This window comes from Amblyomma americanum, chromosome 10, assembly GCF_052857255.1.
Source record: "Amblyomma americanum isolate KBUSLIRL-KWMA chromosome 10, ASM5285725v1, whole genome shotgun sequence".
In the NCBI taxonomy this organism is placed as follows: domain Eukaryota; kingdom Metazoa; phylum Arthropoda; class Arachnida; order Ixodida; family Ixodidae; genus Amblyomma; species Amblyomma americanum.
The window spans coordinates 62,745,403-62,768,409 of NC_135506.1; the positions used below are offsets into that span (position 1 = coordinate 62,745,403).

The window sequence follows — 23,007 nt, forward strand, 5'->3', positions numbered from 1 at the left end:
GGAGTTGCATGGTGTCCGAAATATCGGTAGTTATACATTATGGTCTACGGGCAGGGTGATGCTGCTGCGAAGCAGTCCGAATAATCAAGCATGTCCAAATTTTCGGAGTCTCAAAAATCAGTCCGTGAACTGACAAAGCATGTGTGGCATTGGTATAGTGGTACGGAGGCCAAAGCTGGTGTCAGCTTGGAGTGCCGTTTAAAGCTCTTTTTCTTCAGCATTGCACTAGCATTGATGCCCGTAAAAAGCTACTGGACTGAATAAGCAAATTCATGCACTGAACCAAACACAAATTCACCTGCACAGCAGCATACATGTTCAGAACACTGTACACAACAAAACTATTGCCATCTTTGCCAGTGACCAGACAGGCATCAAAAACTACTCCTCTGAACAAGCCATACCTTAAGCGCAGACTATGCACGTGCACACACACACACAGTGAAAGTTTTCCTTCATTCAGCAATACTGAGATTAGTGGAAAAGGACAGAGAAATGAAAACAAAGCTATACTAGAACATTCTGGCCAGGCAACAATGTTGGAGTAAAACGAAGTTGTTCACATGTAAAATGTAAATAAATAAATGCTATCAAGACCTAAGCAGACACAGCCAGCACACACACCTCATGCCAGCGGCCGACCGGACCTGCCCCGAGGGAAGCGCCACATTCTGGCAGAGGGCCACCTGGGCCCGGGGCACCACTGCGCAGACGGCCAGCACATCTAGGGCGGCGCGCACTGTGTCCGCCTTGCCCGAGTGGTTCCAGTCATAGGCGAGCGCCACTGTCTGCAGCAGCAGCGAGACCCCGCCCAACCGCACCAGCTCGTCAACGGGTGCCCAGCGGGCACGCGCGGGCAGCAGCTCCAGCAAGGTCCACATGTTCTCCGTGACTGCCTCGGCCGTGAAGCGCGCAGCCCGGCACCGGGATCCAATGGGTGTTGTGGGCCCTGCTGCCATTGTCATGGCGGTCGTCGCAGCACCAGATGAAGACGACCATGGCTCGTGACTCCTGCGGCACGCATCGAAGAATTGCAGTTCTCTTGCCATCAAGGGAAAGTGCCAGCATGAATTGCTTTGCCAGACCAACAAAGCATATTCTATGACAGGTCACAAATACAGTAAATTCCTGTTAAGATGAATTCGGTTAAGGTGAATACTCGGATGAGACGAACATTGCGAAAACATTTAGTTGGTTTCCCATAAGATTTGACGTTAGAAAAACCATTCAAGGGAGACATGGCAATTAGTACTGTTTTCGTTATTTATGACTGAAATGCAGCCAAATATGGCACATATACACAACTTTTTAGGCTGATTTCAGAGCTGCATTTTATTTTAAGCTAGCTAGTATAGTTGTTGAGAAATTACTATTACACTATTACCACCCTTGTCACCTCCTGTCAAGAGACGCATGAAACATGTGCTACTTCCCGGTTACAAACAAAATTACAGGCCGTTTCAACAAGTAGTCTAAAGCTTCAGGCTTGTTAACAAAATATAAAGAATATACCTTTGGCACTGGTTTGCTGCTGGTTTCAATTTCAATTTTAAGCCAACGTTTGCCAGAATGCTGAGAATGGGAGCAACTAGCATTTCGTGCTTAAACCATACAACTGTTTCCATGGTAAAGACCCCTCCCTATCTGTACCCAATCAACAACCCTGCTTTTCTGCTAGGAATGGCTTGACATATTCTTGTCTTATTTTTCATGCATCTAGGCGCCTCGGCTTGTCAATAAAATAGGCTTTGCCCAGCAGCCACGTAAGGTTGCTCGAACTAACCTCGACAAAGATGGGGTCGTCGTGGAGGTTGACTGCGAGGGTGGTGGGGAGGTTGACGACCCGCTGGCGCTGATACTACTGCAGCTGACCGTGGTGGCATTGCGGGCATGTGATCGCCGCAGGTGGTCTGCCCGGTGGGCCAGGTGCGCCTCAAAGTAGCGCTTGAGTGCCACGCACACGTGGCGCGCCGTCTGCCGGCTGGCAAACACCTGGTCGTCCGAGGGCGTCGCCGAGTCGTTGCTGCTGCCGCGCACAAAGACGTCGAGCGTGCTCATGACGTTGAGCAGCTTGCGCAGGCCGTCCTGCTGGTCAAACAGCTCCAGCAGCGAGCGAAAGGGAAAGGCCAGCCCGAAAAACATGGTGGCATGGCAACGGCTGGAGTCGTGCGACCGCTCCAACAGCCACAAGGCGTACCTGGATTTGCATGTAAGCACGCACACATTGCTGCGTTTGCTCTTGGTTAATTACTTACCATGCAGGGGGCTCTCATTAACTGAACTCGCATAATTTGAATTGTCGGTTTATTCAAAGTGACACTTTTGCTTCCGTAAGAGTATTAAAAGGGCCCTTACTAGTTCGAACTCCACATACATTACACTTGCAATAATCCAAACTGATAATTCGCAATTTCAGTTAATTCAAACAAATGTCAAAACTTAGTTGGCCGGGTGTATTTAAAGCCACTTAATTCATACCATGGTTTCATTTAATTCACTTATGCCAACTTTCAGCCCTGCTTCAATGCTTTCAGGCAGGCTCCACCCTGCCACGGTTGGCAGGTAAACCACCTGTCAAGAGTCAATCAGGCTTCATTCAGATAAACATCGGCAAAATTGGTGAGCGGGGGCCCTAAGTCTAGCACTCTAAAAAAAAGAAAGGCAGGCAACGACCTACATTTTTGTTTTCATGGGCTGTACACTGACACTACGCTTCCCAGCTGGCATTTTATTTTTCCACGGTTCTGTGAAAAACGCAACAGCGAGATTCTACTGTACTGATTACTTTTTTCAAGCAAACAACCAGTTGGAGACTACTTTATCTGCTATATCAGTGCCTCTCACCCAAATTTTTCTGTTGTGCTAACGCTTTAGCTGTCTGCAAAGAGAAAAGGTTCTAAAATACTGTTGTATGCATAGATATAAATAAAGCAAATCACGTTAGTCCTAGATCCTAGATCATATTATTGATAATTGAAACAAAAATCTCTGGTCCATTGAAGTTTGAATTTCATTAATGAGAGTCTGGTGTAACTGAAACGGATTTTTAAACCCCTTCAAATTCAAGTTATCAAAAATCAACTGCAATTGCAAGAAATCATCATTAATTTGTTTTGGACAACAATGAGAATCTGGCAAGGGGAACTGTATCCCTGCTAAGCAAATCTGGGCCTACAGATAAGACTAAAACGAAGCCCTAATGATCACTGTTTATTGATGAAAGAATGGCTCAATTAGAACACACTAATGAGCAAATGTTGCCTGAAGCAACGGAACACCTATTTCCTGTGTAGCCAAGATTAATGCTCTTTTCAACTGTCTTTTTTTTTTTTGTCCAGCAGAAACCAAAATGGGTGACTGGTTCGCGACGGGTGATACAGGTGTGGCAGCTGCAGCGAGGCAATATTTTCACCTGTTCCACGCGATGTAGTGATGTGGCTGTTTGCGAAGTGTGGCATTCCACGACGATGTTAAAACGACGAGCTGTGGTACCGCAGCAGCTATCACGACAGCAGTGCTAGTGAGGATGATGGCGCAAGTGTGGACGAATAGTCCAGTGATTAATACATTTTCGTTTTGGAATGCGCCCACGGGCGCACGTGCGCGGCAGCTGATAGCGGCTGGCGATAAGCGAAGGCCGCAGGATAGTGCTATCGCGTTCTTTTATTAAAGGCTAAGCGTAAACGATCTCCAAAGTTTTTTTTTTTTTCTTAAATGTGATGTGGGGGGTCGACTTACAATTGTGTAAATACGTACTTGCGTTTGCAGTAAGTATCGTATTTGCAAGACTCTAAGTCTACCCGCTTTTTTACATCTGAAAATTCAAAGTTTGGTTTCGATTGTAAGTCGACACCCCCAGTAATATAGCACCATCAATAAAGGTGAGACAAATGAGAAACAGGGTTGCCAGGGTGTGGTTGCAATTTTATGTTTGCTGTACGGCTCTACCTAGAAGCATTCAGCTATTCTGTGTGCTCTTTTGGAAGAATTTACCTTTTTTTTTACTCTCAACTGCGCACTAGGTGCTCTTGGGAGTGTCCACAGTTGATGGATGGGCCACCGTTACAATCGTGGTGGCACAACCACTTGTCGCACCTCTTGTCACTCGTCTTTCATCTCATTTCAATAGTACTTGCTTGTTCATATAGTTCCAAGTAAGAAGTGATAAACCAATTGTGCAAAGAAATGCCAATCGACATTTGTATAAAGTGAAATTGTCAATAAATGTCTTTTTACCTCATTCAACAGTTACGTTTCGCAAAATCAGGAGGTTTGGATCATACGTTTTCCTCTGGAATTAAAAAAAAAGAATGTATCAACGAGGTTTCAGTGTACTCAAAATAACCGCAGGAATTTACAACACTTGGTACATCCAGTTGATCCATGGTTGCTGGAAATAGCTGGTGTGAGCGCAGGATGCATTTTATAGGTCAGATTTTGCAGCGATAAGGACCAGTCAGCAGCGATCATCACGTTCATACAGAACCTCTCGAGACTATAGTTATCTTGGGATTACAGGTTTAAAATAACCCCACTGCGTTGTGTGGCGTTTGCTACTGGCGGTCAATAGATGACATTAGTTGCTGAATGTCCACGGAACATGTCTACCAAAGGAACCTGACTTTGTATTCCGTTAGTGGCCCCTCGTGAAAGTTGCGTATTTGAGCCTACCCAAGCCAAAACAGTAATTTTTCTGTTCTAGCAGAGAAAAAAATGCAGCTGGAAACCTTAGTGCCATCTGGCTCAAACACTGAAGGCCTCCAAAGCCCCGTGAGGATAATAGCTGGCCCATTCGCCAGACAATCCCGATCCCAGTTAAACTACATTCCCCTGACCGAGAACTGAACAGCAGCTGACCTTCCCAAGTAACACTGCCCAACTGTGCTCGAACTCTTTTGCTACCCAGAGCAGCCGCTCAGGCAAAACTGCGAGGAGTATGACCACAGAATCAAGAGGCACCGAAGACAACAGGCACACTAGAACTGTTCTCGATTTAACTCGTGTAAAAGCGCAGGTTAAGACCAAAAAAGAACAACTTACGCCACCAGGTCGGACAGGACAGCCTGGGAGAGCATGCAAACCTGCAAGAAACAGACAACTATGGTATGTGTGGTCTGAAAGAGAACAGAGTTTTTGTGCTGTACGCCTGTCCGTGACATCTCGGTCCCAAGTAATCGGCTCTAATTATTTTTTTCATTCTGCCACATCACGGAACATCTAGTCTAATGGAATAAATGCACTTTTTAAAGGCTAAAGCCAAGGAGGAGCTATGACACACACCACAGTGGAGGGTGACAGACACGTTTTAACCTTCTAGGATTCTTGAACAAGCATGAATACCTTGGTACACGTGCATTTGGTTTGACTTTTGCAACTACAGTGGAACCCTAAATCCAGCCTCCATTGCAAAATGTCAAAGGCACAATAAGGAGAAAAGCCTTCACCAGCGGTGAGGAGAATAGCAAGCTCACCCGCTCCATGGCGTCTTCCGAATAGGCCAAGTAGTAGAGGCAGATGGAGACACCCGTGGCCGCCACTGAGGGCCGGTGCACCTCCAGCAACCGCTGCAGGCCGCCTACGGCGATGAACTCCAGGGCAAACTTCTTGTGGCACAACAGGGAAGCCAAGTACTGCGCGCAAGGGGGGAAGTGGGTTGACACGGTGGTGAGTGAACAGAAAGGAGCAAGCAATTTCGCAAGAACATGCGTGCATGCCCCAATCACAGAGCTGAGGTGGACCCCAGAGCACAGACCCAGTACTCACTTTGCCTGCTCTGCCAGAACTCGCATGATTTTTGATTTTCTAGTAGTGTTTGTGTGCCTGTGTGCTTCTGTGTGCTCAGGCACCACTGTCCACATTGCCCTTGTGCAGTACTCCACAGTTACACCCCAAGCATCAACAAGCACCCCTCACACAGCATCCACAAATCCCCAGATCTCGTTGGCCATGGCACTGAACAGTCACCAGTACTATTTGCAGTAGAGACACCAACTGTGGTGCTCCTATGACAACCAGCAGTACTGAATGAGCTCTGACCACAAGGAGTCAATCCTTTCAACATGCAGCGTAATACGTGCATCGTCATTTTCCTCCTCTCTTTTTCTTCCTTCTGCACCATACCAAGCATAGAGCATGAAGAACACCCCATCGCACCTTGAGTGCCTCGAAGGCAAGCCGGACGTCCCGGTTCTCCCGCAGGTTGGAATAGTGCAGGAGCAGGTGCAGGGTCTTGGCCTCGAGGACGGCGCCCAGCAGCTCCTGGTACTCGCCCAGTGGCGTCAGGTATTGCAGGATCAGCCGCTGCTGCATCTCCACCGTCAGTGGAAAAACCTGCAGGAAGAGACAGGAAGTCAGATCAGGAACGGGATAGAATTGCAGTGTGACACGCAAGGACACATCCCACCATGGGAGGGACACCTCAGAACGGGAGACAGTCACACATGAAAGAGAGACACCTGAAGTTAACACAGTACGGCATTACAGTGGCCGACTGGCTTTTCGGACTCCAATAATTCAGACTTGTGTGATATTTCGGACGTACCGTATTTACACGATTGTAAGTCGACTCGATTGTAAGTCAACCCACTCCACATTTCTGAAAAAACAAAAAAAAAACAAAAAAAAAAACGGAGGTTAAACTGTTTACGCTTGGCCTTTAATAATAGAGTGCAATAGCACTATTCTGCGGTCTCCGCTTATCGCCAGCTGCTATCGGCTGCCGCGCGCGGGAGCGCCCCCGTGGGCACATTCCAAAATGAAAATGTATTAGTCACTGGACTACTCGTCCACACTTGCGCCATTGTCACTAGAACTGCTGCCGTGATCGCTGCTGGGGTCTCACAGCATGTCGTTCTAGCATTGCCCTGCAGCGAAATCCCACATTTTGCAAACAGCCACATCACGACGTCGAGTGGAACAGTTGAAAATTTTGCCTCGCTGCAGCTGCCACACCTGTATCACCCGTTGCGAACGTCGAACTTGCGGCCTGGCGCGCAGTTCGTTTCTTCGGTGTAAACAACGACAGCCATCTTGAATGTAGCCGTGAACGAGCGTCGGTCTCTTACCGGACCCGCACAAATGATGAAGCACGACTACATTAATAGCTTGTGAAACGCAGCCGGCAGTGGTCAAATGTGTCAGAGCCAAAGAGAAACTGCACTTGAGCGGCGTCGGCTCTTCCGTCGGCTACCGACACCCCCCGGCGCAACTACAGTTCCGAGCGGGGGTGCCGCCGTGATTGGAACAGCGGTCCTTCTGTCAACTGCCGACGCTCCCTTGGGTGCCAAGTGCATGGTTGAAAGTAAAAAGAAAGAGTGGAAAGCGAATGTGTTATCAGGCTGCCGCCGCTTATCAGCAGACGCAATCTGCGGCCATGTATAGGGAGTGGGCTGGTGATGGTTTGCTGCTTATCGACAGCCACCATCGGTGGCTTCGCGGTGGGGGGGGATGCCGTTCCTGCGCATTGACATAGCGACTGCTCAAGGCCAGCACCAAGAGCGATGCGATGGAGCCGAGCAGCAAAAATGCAACCACGCTGTAGCGTGCCTGATATCTCGTTTGTCTCGCCTTTATTTATGGTGCGATGCTTTGGCTTCGATTTTAAGTCGACCCCCCCCTTCGGATTTTCAAATTTTGAAAAATAGGTCGACTTACAAATTTGTAAATATGGTAACTGAGAAACCGTCACGGATTTCATAGGAACACATACATTTCCACAACCGATATTTTGGACTCTGCGAGTCCAATAGTTCTATTTTTCGGAATAAAGAGACGCCAGCAATGCTGTGGGAATTGTCTTTCAGCCGAAAGAACGTTTTTTTGGCCTAATATAGACACAGGTGGGCATCGCTGTCACAACTAACCAGTTCTCCGTTGCCATGAAAGGCACCACCACCAAAGAAAACGGACCACCCTGAGGCTTCTTGCTAATACTAACATTAAAAAAAATTATTGCGAAGGTAAAAAAAACGACAACGACAACACTAAGTTGGTTTGCAAGATGGTCCCGATATCAGGTTGTTTTCCATGCTCACGTAGATAATTTGCGAACCACGCTTTTCAGTCCTGCACCAACATTCACCGCTTTGTAGCAGAGTTACAGGTTACTTCAAAACTGAACGCAGACTTCTCAAACTTCATAACAGATAGTGCAACAAGTTGGAAGTGCACTGGTAGCATTCAAACAGAGTGCAATATCTATGGGACGCCGGAGACCCATGTTCAAATGGGCACGCTACGGAAAAAGCAAAACGCCCGTCAGAGCCACCCTGCTGCATGCATGCTCACCTGGTTCGACCCAATCATTAGGGGCTCCAGCTCAGCCCAGCTGCTGTTAGAGCACTCACTGACGAAGGGTGTCTCTGAGGGGCTCTTGCGCGGCGCGCCAGAGTGGTGTGACGATGACACCGCCGCTGCCTGCTGCGCGTGCTGTTGGGATGTGGCCAGCGCATCCGTCGCCACGCCATTCAGGTGGCAGAAGGGGCGCTCCGGTGGTCGACACATCACCTCTTCGGGGGTCACCTGTAAATGCAGCAGGAGGAACCCCTCGCTTATTAAAAACGAACAACATGACAAAAACAATTTCACTTCTCCATCCAAGAAAGTGGAAGCATGCAGGAACTATGTAAGAAGAGCATCAGAATAAGGGAAGCCTCTTTTTTATTTTTAATACACTTACTGACTGAAACAAAGCACCAATTGGATAAACCAGCTGTTTGAATTAGCCACTGCACAAATAAACTGTAAACTGCGATGTTTAATGTCCCTAAGCGAAACATGGGCTACGAGGGGCACTATAGCGGAGGGCACTGGATTAATTTCAACTACCTGGGGTTTTTTCTGCATTGACCTATCGCAGCACATGAGCTTTGTATTTTGCCTCTACTGAAACACGGCCACCGCGACAGGGACAGAACCCATAACCTTTGGATCAGCAGCCGAATGCCAAGGCCACTGAGCCCCCACGGCACACGGCAGGTCACTGCACTGATAAACTAGGCCAAGAGACAAGAATGACACAAATTACTATTACTGTAGAACCCCGCTAGAGTAAGCTCGGTTACCGTAAAAACTCGGATATATAAAGCGAAGCTGCAGTCCCATTTCGCTTTCCATAAATGACTGTAAATTTTTTTTCGGTCATAGTAAAGATATTTTTTTCGAAGAAATGGCTGGCTGTGGCGATGTACTTCCCGCGGACTGATGACATCGCCGCAAGTGCGAAGTCTAGGATCGCAAGACAGATACCGAATGTGCTCTTTCAGGTGGCTTCACCGCCTAGGTCTAGAGCCGCGAGGAGGAGCCAACTTTTCAAAGACCTTGAGTCCGTGAGGCAAAGCACGCGGCACGCATGGAAAAAGTAAAGCTGGCTATGAACGTAGAAAGAAGGCGGCGCGGGTCGCTAAGAAAGGAAAACCAGCAGAAAAGCAGTGAGGAGTAGAAAAGGGAAGAAAAGGGAGTGTGTTCAAGCACGGCAGCGCGAAACACGGGAAACCGCCAGGGGAACCAGCGGCAAGAAGTGGAGGCACCGCAGAACTGCGTAGGTGATTCTGCCACACTTGACTATGTCGCATGTGATTCTTTACTGCCTCTTAAATGATGTTGAAGCCACAGAAGACGATGCCGTGATCATGGAAAGCTTTGGTTTTTGACACAGGATCAAACTCTCTTTATTTCTGTAGCCATGTTGTTTCATGCAAATGCAGTACTTCCACAAGATGTAAACGAAAACAAGATAACATGTGATAACTGATAATAAATAATTACCACATATAGGGATGATGAGAGCAGGGTGTAAAATATTTCTGATTGTTTGTTTTATAAACCAACAGTTTGAGCTCAGTAACCAGAGAGCATAGTCAGAGCCATGCCATCAACAACTGATATACAGTAGCCGATGGGTAATTCGGACTCCAATAATTCGGACTTGTAGGATATTTCGGACCTCGATGAGGCACCGTCAGTCTTCCCATAGAAGCCCATATATATTCACGATGGATATTTTGGACTTAAAAAGTCCAAAAGTTCGATTTTTCGGACTAATTTCAGTCGCCGGAAGGCCAAAATCGGCCATCTTATCGGCTTTTCACCGATGCAAAAGGGGCCATCTTGGATTGAGGTGGATTTATGCTGAAGTTGGCTTGTCTTGACACACTTTCGGTACCTCATTGTTGCCAGTAGAGGTCTCTGCGATCTCTGACACTTCGAGGTGGCAGCCGGATTGTCATCGCCGCCAACTTTCTTTTGTCGCCGACGTTGTCGCGGGCAGTTATCGCTTGTCCCATACATTAAAAATTGGTTGTTGGGAAGGAAATTGTGCAGCAGCTATCTCACATTTCGGTACGAAAGGATAAAGGAGGGACTGAGAGAAGAAAGGAAAAAAAAGAGGTGCCGTAATGGAGGGCTCCGGAATAATTTCGACCACCTGGGGATCTTTAAAGTGCACTGGCATCACACAGCACACGGGCGCCTTTAAACGCGGCCACCGCGGTCGGGTTCCAACCCGGGTACTCCGGATCAGTAGCTGAGCACCCTAACCACTGAGCCACCGCGGCGGGTCTCGTACGTTCGCAATTCGCCGTTTCGTCACTTGGGTTTCTCTGACCGCGTTGACCGAGTGGCGCTCAGTCTTAATGAAGTTACATCTGTTCACTGTTTTGTGATTGCGTCCGGCGGTTCCGCCGCTTTTAAAGAAAAGTGCCTTATCTTTGCGTGTGTTTAACGAGTGGTGTGGTGCACACTCGGATTGTGGACAACATGGCCTCGCCGAGTCCGTCAAAGAAGCGTGGGAAGTATTCCAACTAAATGCGGTGACCTTGCTGTCTAGCGTGTACGTTGAAAGCACAACCTTGGCACAAATGCAGGTGCAAATTGTCGCCAGCAAGAGAAATTTTCCGCAAGGTAAAATCAGTGACATTTTTAGGACGATTTCATCTCAATAAAGTGATTTTTTTGTACTTCACGGATTTTTCGGACTGTTCGGTTATTCGGACCATTTTTCGGGTCCCTTCGAGCCCGAAAAATTGGTCGGCGACTGTAGTAAAGACTCTGTTACAGTAAATAATTTTTCTGGTCCAAGCTAATTTACTAGAGAGGGGTTCTACTAAGAAAGCCAGTCGACGAGGGAAGCGCCAAGGACAGGCGGCCCCCCTCTGTCAAATGAAAAAGGAGAACGCAGGTGCTACAACTGCAGCCAGTACGGTCATATGGCGAGACCAAAACGACTGATGAAATGTTTCCGCTACAACGGAACAGACCACACGTAGCGCCACTACAAGGAGGTGCCACAGCAAAACGAAGCAAACACAGTGAATAATACAGTGACATAATGGCAAGTTCGTTGTTTCTTGGTGACTGTTCTTTACTCTGTCACTGTGCTGCTGTACCACTAAAGACTGTTAGGTGCGTGCCATGTGGTACTGTGTGTTACAATAAGTTAAAGGGATCGACCCCTGACCAAACGTGTTGTGAGGTTATGACAAAAATGAAAAGATCGTGCCTCGTATTGTAACAATTTAGTAGTGCAATATCAAAGAAACAAGGATTCAAAAATAGAATTTGCCATTGCAAATGACATAAAACAAATTGAAATGCCATTTTGCTGTGAAACACTGCCATTTTGGTGGATCCCACCACGTGACCACCTGTTGGTAAAATATTGCTGATTTGTTTTCGATTTGTTTGAACTCCACAGCGTTTTTTTTTTTTTTCTTTCAGGAATTTTCACCATGTTTTGTTAGAGTTTATGCTCTTTCCAGTGTACCCTTCGATGAAAAGCAACACTCCCTTCACATCATCGACAATGTGCTTAACTTCCGTCACTAGATGGCGCCACAGCGCTTTCTGATTTTTGAATGAACTTCAGTCAACGAGGCGTACATCACTATGCCGTAACAGCTTTGGGTGAGGAAACTAAAATGGACACCATTCTATATAACAAAAATATACCTTATTACTGTCTGACATGTGTGCGTGCGTGCGTGTGTGTGTGTGTGTGTGTTAGTTTTTGGCACATCACTTTTGCCGACGTGCAATCGCCTTTGCACTTGTTGATCGCGTCCCACAACATCAGGATGCATAAAAACAGGTACATGCACTGATTGAAAAATCTTCGGTAAAATCTTCTACAGCCTTTCTAACAAACTGCTGCGGAATCGAGCACCTTAGACTGTAAGCTTTCTGTTGTGCCGAAAAAAATTGGATGCTTAAAATTTAGTGTTCGGCCTCTTTGAGAAAACTCTTTCCGCACTAAATGAGCCAAATGAAAACTACAGTCGCCGACCGACATTTTAGATTCGACGAGACCCAGAAAATGGTCCGAATAATCAAACAGTCTGAAAAATCCGTGAACTTCAAAAAATAAACTTTTCTGCAAAAAAAAAAAAAGGCTTTAAAAATCACAATCACAATATTACCTACAAGCGGTAATACTAGACTGTATCTGAGCCATAGTCATGCTTTCATCATGTCCGTATCCTCTCATGCCACGATACCAGACAGTGCGACTTGACTGCAAGTCATGCCCCGAACGAATGCACTCGCCACGCAAAGCAAGAACAGTCAGTTTGCATGGGGCAACGATACTCATGAAGACCAAGAGGTAACCCATGGGAAGATGCGAGCAGAAGCGAGCGCCTCCGAATGCGCTTCCCCTTCCCACCTCTACCGCGTTTGCTGCCTCGCACAGCGGGTGGCGTCGTCCAAGCCGCGGCGGATGCTACAGCTGTCCCGGTGTCCCGTTGTACTGTTAATACAATCGCGCGCTCTTTGTAGGCCATCTCGATCGCAACGATGAAAAACAAATAGCTAAGCCTGATTCACTCCATTCACTCCGTTCACTGTGACATCAGCGGTTGAAATAAAGGTCAGCTGCTCCAAGTAAAAAGATTCATTTCTTTATCGAAGCACGAAAATCTAGTGCGTATTACAATAAAAGTCACTGCATTTTTTTTTTATGACCTCAAAAAACGGGAGTGTTACAATTGAAAGTGCTTCAGAATAGAGTAAATACGACACGTGCAAATGCAAGGCCATCCAGGATTAACCACTGCCCTTGCCAGCTGGTTCACCAACCTGCTGAATCATGCTCTCACAACAATGCCAGAGCTCATCTTAACCCGAGTGCACGAGTTCACTAGTTCATCTCACTTTCTCTTTTGCACTGCGTTAGCAAAAGGTTAAGCAACAGCTCTTAAGCTGTCCAGCAATTCAGTCCAGTACAGTTCAAGGCAAGGGAAGTTTTCAACACACCCTGTTTCAAGGAAAGTGCGCAGAAACAGTTTCAGATTTTGTCTGTCTCACTGCTGGCTACTTTGCACAGTCCCTCTGTACCTTCCTGATATGTAGCCAGCTGTTTGAAACAAGCCTGCCAATTTAGCTGACACCAGCTCTACCTTACATAATGCTGCACTGTCTTGGTGTTGGTGAGATGGCAGCCTCTGGGGACTGCTGCTGCATTCTTGGTCCGCACAAACAGGCCGTTCTTTCAAGCAAGTGCGCATGCTGCCGTGGCCGCACATTTTGGGCAAATGTACGCTTACGTTCAAGGAAACGTTCAGAACAAATCCTCGGATTCGAGCTTCTAATAATTGCAACCAACCCTGAATATCGAAACAACCAAAATAATCAATCTCTAAGGCATGCAGAGTGTAGGGGATACAATGATCTTCTTGTTCCTTCTCTGGCTCCCTATTTCAGAGTTCTAAATTGGCGAGGTTTGAGGGTGCCAACATCTCCCCTTGCCTGCGCTAGGTCCCAGAGGCGGCGAAGCATGGCTGGCACCAGGCGGGCATTGGCTTCCCGGTGATTGGCTGCGATGTCCTGCACCTCCATGGCCGCCGCCAGGAGGCCAGTCGCGTATGCTTGCAGCAGTTGCGGGGTGCTCTCTGACTCGGCCCACTGGAGCAGCCGGCCCACCAGACCCTCCGTGTCCTGCGAGGAACAATGCAACCCACCGGTGAGCACAAGCAAGGGGACTTTGCAAAGCTCCAACTGACTAGCGAGTGACTGTAACGCCAGAAGTACGCTGAATTGGGCTGGGTGGTGCACTGCCTTTTGTACACCATTACGGAAAAACCGGACACAGACTCACAGACACAGGAACAGACACAGGCATACAGACATAAAGGTGAACCAAAGACAGTAAAATGAATGTTCGACTTCGTTACTTGCTCCATTCCTATTAACTTTTTAGCAAATTTCAAGGTAAACCTCACTAACTCAAGGATCATATAATGAGGAGCCATTTGGCACGACGTGATTTAAAACACAAAAACTGTGCAGGAGACGAGACTCATCCTGTTTACCTCTCCTCTGTGTCTAGTTTCACGCGCACTTTTTATGCATTAAATATTAATTCAACATGTGCGACATTTGAAACAGATCCTATTTGGCACACCATTTGAGAGTACCAGAAGTAGTATGGTACTGTTAAACCTGGATGTTATGAACTTCCATGTAGCGAGTTGCTTCATATTACGAAGTTTCTCAATTCCCCAACACTGCCCCCATCGAAGCGCGTGTATTTGCGAACTGCATGTAGTAAGGGTGCTGCAGTGGCTGACCTTTTTATAACAAACTCACTACGTGACCATACATTAGCTAGCACTGCGTTACCTGAAATTTAACTGAACCACAGCTATGTTTTATGACAATAAAACATGAGCTGACATGAAAGCAATGCCTAGATCACAAGAAGTGACCGCAGTTGACACAACGCACTGTGCTTTAGTGCTGTCAGTCCCTCTACAAGGCAGATGCAGCAATCTATGCAGCTTTCGATTTTGCAATGCAACACCATATGGCACTACAATGATTCATGCTCAAAAGCAATGAAACACAACAGTACACAGCAACGAAGCCATCGGACAAGCAGTGCACAGACACTGTCGCCACTCAGTTGCTCGCATGATTCGGCAAAGATAGCTGTTGCGCATTGGGAGCAGAGGGGGTAGACGGCGTTGGAGACGGGAGGTGGAGTCCGTTCCCTAGGGCAACAATGGCCGGGAAAAAACGAGACAGGAAAGGGGCAGGTGCCTCTACGCAGTGTTGGTGACATGACCACGCGCGCTCTCATCTAGCCGGCCGCGGTGCCCCCGACCACCCTGTCTCATCCACTCTCCCACCACACTAGTAGCGGCGTTGTGTGAGCCATGGCGGAGGTGGTGGCGGCTGCTGCCGCAGTTGCATGAAAAGTTTCTCCGCATTTATGACTTCAAATAATGCGAATATTTTCAAGATGATTTCACCTACATTTATTTCTCATCCTGGTTTTTGTTCTGCAAGATCCGCTAGTCTCCACGAGAAAACTGCCTGTAACGAAAACCTGCACGCAACGAAAGACCTGAACTTTCTCTCAATTTCTTTACACCTGGTTTAACTGTACATTTATGGCAGTCGATGTTTACACGAACAATCTTTCCTTTGACCAGACCAAAGAAAAAATGTGAAGTACATTTAACTAGCATGCAACACTTGTTTGGGCATGCTACATGCAAGCAGGGGCAATTCACAGGCAACCAAAAGGCACACCCTAATTATACGGCCATGTTTTACACATGTTGACCTGCCACCCAGATGGGAATACAGTCGGGCAGTTCTAGAAGAATGCACCTGGAAAACAACGGAGGTCTCCAGCCCTGGCAGGATGTCGAGCAGGAGTCGGCAGGCAACCGTGCTCAGGTTTCCACCCTCACGACTCAGCACATAGTTGTTCACCAACTGCAGCAGGGGAGAAACAGGTGAGGGTGAAGAAATGAAAGCGAAGAAGGTTCTGCAACAGCAAAGCAACAGCAACGGTTCAGCTCTGCACGTAATCATTTTGAGAAATTGAAACATTTGATCCAGTCAAGTTCGTTGTTCAGGTCATTGCAGAGAAATCGATATTGATTGATCAAGCCACCAACCCCCCCCCCCACCCCCCACCCCTTCTCTTAGTGTAACGAGGAAGGGATTTTGTTAAATCACGGTTTGACAGCAATTCATTTGCAATACAGAGCTCGACTGTGGGATGCCCAAGCTGCAGAAGTGAAATACTCCGAAGATTACAACTGCCGGGCGTTCTTTCCCATGAACAAAATCTCGTCACACACATGAAACACACGCAGAAGGAGCCTGTGGTCTAAGACTGATCTAACAAACTTTATGGCACCCAAAAATTAACAGAGGTCACATCAGTGCAGCTTTCTCAAATACTGTACCCTTTTAATCCAGGCAGACCGGATGAACAATCAAAACTTCCCAAGAAAAGTGCAATGTTTCTTACCTCCCTTCGTCTGCTCACAAGCAGCAGGTGCAAGTAAAAAACATCAGCAAAAAAAGCCATTGCCTATTCCGTCAAATCGATGGCTTCGATGAATGAGGAGAGCATCTGCCCATACAGCAATGTGCAAAAACCCGTCTTGCTGCCACGCTCGTGCACACACCTACACTGGCTGCGCATGGAAATGCCGCCTCACTCCGCTACGGCTCCTGTTGTCTGGGAAGTTTCCGCCGGCACGGAGACTTTCCCGCCACAGATCATGTTACTCCACGCCGCGTTTCCCTTCTCCCACGCTCAGAGCTTCCTGCCTCCAAATGTGCTCTCGCTATATTGCAGGCGTCTTTTGCCCGACGCAGTGCACTTCATGAACAAATGCAGCACATACGTCAAGACTGAATGTACCACTATTAATGATGATTTGAGACCTCTCCCTTTTGCTTATTTTTTTTTTATAACAGTATTCACAATCACAGCCACTAATTACTGGTTGGTTGACTAATTGGATGATTGTTTTATTGGCTGATTGACTCTTTTCACAGAACTATTGTAAAAAAATGTACAAGCGCTTTCCAGACCAAATGCCTTGGGCTAGTTGAGGTATGAAAATAAAACGAACAATGCAAACAGAACACATTAACAATTTGTGAATAACTCAAATGGCAGAACAGGAAGCAAAAGTGCTTGCCGTGGCCACATATTATACAGTCAATACAAAATAAATATACAAAAACGAAACACATACCCTGATATAGCATACTGAAGCCAGAGTACACAATAAGTATATATGCCGTGAAAAACAACCTTTCTCATGAACACGTGCACATGCACTACTCCTTTCTTAAAAATAGGGTTTCCTTCAATTCACCTTTACACTGTCTCAAGTTCCTCGTTTTCCTTGGAAATGCAAGCAAGCTTACCTTGTTCATAAACTCGTCATTCTTGAATAGTGCCTTCAGTAGGTGGCCCAGGGTGCAGTCGGGGTGGGCACGGCCTACAATAATATTGGTCAAGATGCAAAAGCAGCCATTGCACAAAAAAAAAAATCATGAGGCAGGAAACAGCAAAACATATTTCGAGCTCCAGCACTGTCACAACATTCAGCTCTTTGCTGATGACTAGGGTACCATTAGGACCTACTCTGCAGCTATTACCATACAGACTCATAATAATCGGCACTTTTCACCCCGCAGATTTTTGTGAAAATCTGGAGGGTGCATTATGTAGAGCAATGTATTAGTAAAAATTTATCTTTTGACAACCAAAATAGCAAGTGCATCCGTTATGCAAGTAATAAATGGTGTTATTATTCCAAGAAGTGATGTTCTATGTGTGCGACATCCACATCACAACGCCCATAACTGGCACACGAACAGGAAGATGCCAGCTATTTATATGCTATTCATTTATTGCCCAAACCACCCGCAAGGCATTACAGCGAGGGGCAAGAAAGCAGGCCAACAACCCCCATTGGCTTCGTTTGATGCAATTCATTCCAGTCACACAGGCAACCTCAATACCCACCAAGTCAGTGGCAACCCAAAAATTAGCAAGGGACATCGAAGCCCACCGCTGCCACCTGGCAAATTTTATTGGTGATTGAGTAGTGAGCGCGCAATCCAGCGTATGGTGCCAGGTGCAGCAAAACTTTAGTGAGAACGCGAAGCGAAGCAGTTATGAACTAAAAGTTAAAATGCTAATGGCAAGTTTTAATTGAGAGCTGTTTCGGAAAAACTATCCAAATACTTCACAGTTTGACACAATCCACAGACAGCGACGGCGAGTGACGACAGGCCACGATAGACACTTTGTTTCAGAAGCATTCGTCTTTCGCTGGCGAAGCTGAGGCCAATCAGAGGCTGTTTCTGTCCTCTTCACAGCTACTACTGAACCAGTGTTCATGGGGCACTTCTCTCTTTCAGTTGCTACATTACAGCATCTAGATTTCGGCGACGTGCGTTTTTAAGCACGCAAGACACATCACTTTTAACATCAGCGGATTATGAGCACCTTAAATATTATTGGAACAGGAAAATTTGTTGCTCTCGGCAGCTTGAAGTATCACTGACGAGGCTACGCTGCCGCATCCCCCCTCTAAATTTCTATTTACACAGGTCGGGTTTGGCGCTCTCTCCCCTTTGTGCATTTTGCCGTGAGCCAGAATCTATTGAACATTTTTGGCTGTATTGTCACCGATTCAACTCACTGAGAAAAAGGTTGCTGGAGGAGCCCTTGCAGCATCTTGGCCTTAGTTTGAGCAGCCCGCTCTTGCTATCATTTGGCGCCACCACATTTGGGTTCAGCCACAGATCTGTTTGCACCGCTGTTCAAAATTTCCTGATAGAATCTCACCGACTGCCTTGCTAAGTGTTCCAACCTTTTCTTTTCTATCAATTATTACATTTTGACTAAATCATTAATATTTAATCCCTCTCTTTATTATTATTCTTAAAATTTTAAAATCAAAACACTCATCCTTTTTCTGTTCATGACGAAAAATTCACCGGTGTTATGCTCCCACGTGCTTTTCCTTTTTGTTAACTGCGTTCAGGTGAATAGCCACCAGATTCTTGGCCGATCCCCCAGTGTGGGTATGTGCCATCTTTTGATAGGCTAACAACAACAACAACAACAACAAAACCGATGTTGGTTTGCTTGCACCTAACAGCCTGCAGACTTGTCATTTTGACTACTAAAAAAAAAAAGCCTCTTTGCCAACAAGTTAACATCAGCAAGTGTTTTCACAATTGACAATAATTACGGCAATATATGCACTCCAAGCAAAGAAAGTAGCACGTGCATTTCACCTGGCTGTCGAGTATTCAGCTACGCAAAATCTTGCCTAGGTTGCGGCCAAGATTCCATTCATAGCGCAGCCATTTCATCACACCCCCCAGGCATCACTTTTTTTTTGTTTGCATCTCAATCCCTTTCCCAGGTCTGGTGCACTGTCTTTATGGCAGCAGCTGCACGGGTACCCTTTCCAGGGGGCAAATACACCCTAAACCCAAACACACCTATATGGGACTCAAAAAAGGAGTGCTCTAGAGGACACCTTACTCCCCTTTTACCCTTTTCTGTTTAGAGTGTAATGCCCTGCTGCCTTCGTCTATATATAGACACTTTACAGTGCGGGAACATGGCCGCCCCCATAGTTGGTCACATGACCATTCCTCCATCACTGGCCTTTGGGCCTTCTCGTTTAGACGGCTACCGGCACACTGGTGCCTGGCTGCAAAACGCTTCTCCGGCTCTTGCTGTGGATAACGAGCCATCGGACAGTGCAAAAACTCCGTGTGAGCGCGCATAGAAGGCCTTGGTAATGGAAAATGCTTGGCTCAACCAGCTCATTTACTCCTCTCCTTCAGACTGTCCGAATCGGCTCGAATGTGTCAACAAACCGCGGTCAGCTACCCGCGAGTTCATATTTATTAAGTCAATTGATCGTCTAACGCTATTTGTGGACCGCATAACTTGTTTAACTACAGATTAAAAGTGGGACAATGCCTAAAAGCTTGCTTTTAAGAGCTCCATATTTTTGCAGAATGGGGTAATGTGTGTTCACAGCTATTAAGAACTGCTCAGAACTGTGCACGCGACTCACAACCAAACATATGCGTGCATCTGACCGCCGGCTGATTACCCAGATATTTACTTTATCATCCGTTAACATTCCGGCTTCCAAAGGAAGAATGTCGATACTTTTTCAAAGGCCCCTTCAGAAGCTCGGCAACGTATGGCTGTGCTCTCTTCCTAATAAAACTGAAGAGTGCTCAGAGTTCAGCACCAGCAGATGTAACCAGCTGAAATAGCTGTAATGTACAAAGTCCTGTCATGATAAATATCACCGCTGTCCCATGCATCACCACTCCCACCGCGCTAGTGCCAAGTATGCAAGAAAGTTTAGCGAGCACTGTGCCAATTCCCAGGAAGCACACACTGCAAAGGTCTAAAAATGCACCGATTATTCGATATATTGCATCAGTGTTTGTCGAAGGTGAGAATGATTACAGGCTTGTATGCTCTTCTGGCATTCCCGCAGCTACTGCTGGCGCTGAAATAAACTGGCGCGTGGTGTTAGTGATATGTTTATTTTTTTTTCGTGGAACAACAAATTGACATTCTGTTCTCCTGAAAGCAGCATGAACTCGCAAGACAGCTCCTCGAAAAACGGCGGCAATGTGCCGCAAAGTGTCCCATATGTAACAAGCGCATCTATTTTTTTTACACTAGACCACACGGATATTAGCTCTATATATTAATTCAACAATATGTATGACATCCGTATCACAGCCGGGTTGTTTGAGAGTCACTTGACGTTCATACACAAGCTGCGCGCAAGCGTTTCACACTGCGACGATGCTGCTAACGCCAGAAGTGGTAGCCATCCTAGTGGCGCCACCTGTCATGGACAGAGCGAACTGCTCTCTGTAAACGGTCTATATAGTAACGGTTTGGTCCAGGACCTTTTTCCCAAGCTTCTCACCCTAGAAAAGCTGAGCACCAGGCCAGGGGAATTTTTGTACCCATTAGAAAACCGGTGGGTAACAGGGCCGCTGTTACAATCGCGGCGGCACCAGCGGCATCGCCACTCGGAACGGCCAGCAGCGCTTCTGGGGAGGATTGGCAGCTGATAGAAGAGCCAACATCGCTATTTGTTTGGCTGATGCATGTGAATCGACTGCTGGCTATGTTTTTCTTGATGGCTCTGACGGCTTGTGCTCGGTTGTTCGGTCGTGTCTTGCGATGGGATATCACGACTATACGGCAAGTTTCAAACTGCACGTCAGCGCTTTATAACGGCGCGCAGCGGCAAAGCCAGCGAGAATAACCGCATGCGCACAAGTTTGCTCATAGACGACAATCGTTGTGTCGGAAAACTTGTAGACGACAATCGTTGTGTCGGAAAACTTGTGCACACGTGGCTGTTCTCACTGGCTTCTCAGCTCCGTACCGTGATAAGGCGCTGACAAGCAGTTTGGTCGACGCTCGCGCGGTACTGTTAAAGAATTGTGTGGTGTGATAATTGATTTATTGATTCGCGGTTGCTATCCCGGACGAAGTTGCGAAAGCAAACTTACGGAATCCGGAACTACCGAACAATTGGCTGGGCCGCAAGCAATGATGCTGTTTTAGCGTCTTATTCAGCTTCGTGCATGCACCTTCATGCCATCCCGCAAGGGGGGCGGGGGGGAGGGGGGGGGGGGGGTGCGCAGTCTTTTATTTGGAGTGAACTTCTTTTCAGGGGGCGGCCAGCGTGGGGTGCGGGTCCGGGTGCTAACGTATACGCAGCAACATACACTATACCTATATTGTGCGTAATGACTGGAGTTTTTTAAGTCGCGCTCGTGAAATCCCCGCGTAATTTGCGCACCCCCCTTCTTGGAGCCCTAATTTCTGAATAAAAAGTGCGCAAATTTTGCGCATAAATACGGTAACAAAATATCTAGGAATACTATGGACATGGGCATGTGGCTTGGGCCACTGAGGCTACGAAAGCATTTTCCAGAATACACAAAATACAGCCACACGATCTCTCACTGGGACTACACTTCAAGAACCATACAGAGCAGCCTGTGGGCACTCTGAAGAGGGGGAGCACAGTGCAGTTACCCCTTTTAACAACTAGTTCCCTGAAATGCCTATGAGCCCTGTGACTCACTTGGATGCCGGTCGTCGAAGGGGTCTGGGTCCATCTTGAGGTACGCCTCCGTCTCCTTCTCGACGAGCTCTGCGATACTGTTCCCAAGACTCATCTCAGACGTGGCAAGGAGCGGCACAAACGCTTGCCATCACAATCAAGTTTTGGGGTGAGGCGAGGTCATTCGTTTGACAATTTTCCCACATCACTTACTCCTTCCAGCTGCTAGACCCAACGCGGCCACTTGTGCGGCTGAACAAGCACATGTTCACAAATGAACACCGACTTCGTTTCTTCCTCTCCTTAAACGACTAACGAGCTGCTGCTGCCGGGAATGCTGAGCTCCTTGATGCTTCTGGGCACGCACATAGAGCAGAAGCCCCCACGTGGTTTCATCCTTCAGTGTACAAACAAGCAAATGCCCCCAGCTAATGCCCGCCTCGAAGAGTTCTGCAATATCATCCCATTTCGAAGACAAAAAGTACTGCCAATACCACAATTAATTAAAGTTGACAGAAATAAAATTTGCTTTTGCTCCGTTCATTTATTGGGGCTCTAATGTTCCTTTTTCAAATTCTTCTTCACAATTTGGGTACTGTACCAAAGGGGGATCACAATTTATTAAACGACTACGTACACAAATTAGACACGTCTTAAGGCTTTAATTCTAGTTTAATCTGACCAGAATAAGGGTTTTCCACAAAAGCCCACCTTTCCGCATTAATTTTAAAATGCTTTCCATCTGAACTAACACACAAAACTGAGTGTACAGAGTGAATTCAATGACTCAGTGAGCAAGAATAGTGCCCGAAAAAAATGAGGTAAGAGCGCAACATGGCAGAAGCAGTGTTGGAACTCATATTTAACTATTTCGAGTGATACCCCTGTCACACGGGACTTCTTCTCGGCCTTTGCCGTAAAGTTGTATTATTGCACTAAAGGAGGAAAACTGAAAAGGAGCAGCGACGCAGCTACACGGCAAATCCAAAGGAGCTAGAACGCGGCCTCCGTGAATGCCAAAAGTCACCGCTGTGTGTGAAGCGGCGCTAGTAACATTATGAAATTAAAGCAGACGGTAGCACTTCAGCTAAGAGTGCATTCGTTTATGTTG

The 23,007-nt window shown here is 46.9% G+C and overlaps 1 protein-coding gene across 8 annotated transcripts in view; it reads right to left on the bottom strand.

The window, feature by feature from the left end:
* The window catches only part of mahj (LisH and WD40 domain-containing protein mahjong), a 74,653-nt gene that overhangs the window by 42,476 nt on the left and 9,170 nt on the right, over nt 1-23,007 (bottom strand). For all 8 annotated transcript variants that reach the window (XM_077640820.1, XM_077640819.1, XM_077640817.1 and 5 more), the window contains exons 3-12: nt 21,918-21,994; nt 17,176-17,249; nt 15,610-15,717; nt 13,741-13,929; nt 8,287-8,520; nt 6,154-6,330; nt 5,472-5,630; nt 5,041-5,081; nt 1,784-2,197; nt 625-1,011 (exon numbers count right to left, since the gene is read on the bottom strand). In XM_077640820.1, coding sequence (XP_077496946.1) covers nt 625-1,011; nt 1,784-2,197; nt 5,041-5,081; nt 5,472-5,630; nt 6,154-6,330; nt 8,287-8,520; nt 13,741-13,929; nt 15,610-15,717; nt 17,176-17,249; nt 21,918-21,994 — 1,860 coding nt within the window. The remainder of the gene's footprint in view (nt 1-624; nt 1,012-1,783; nt 2,198-5,040; nt 5,082-5,471; nt 5,631-6,153; nt 6,331-8,286; nt 8,521-13,740; nt 13,930-15,609; nt 15,718-17,175; nt 17,250-21,917; nt 21,995-23,007) is intronic.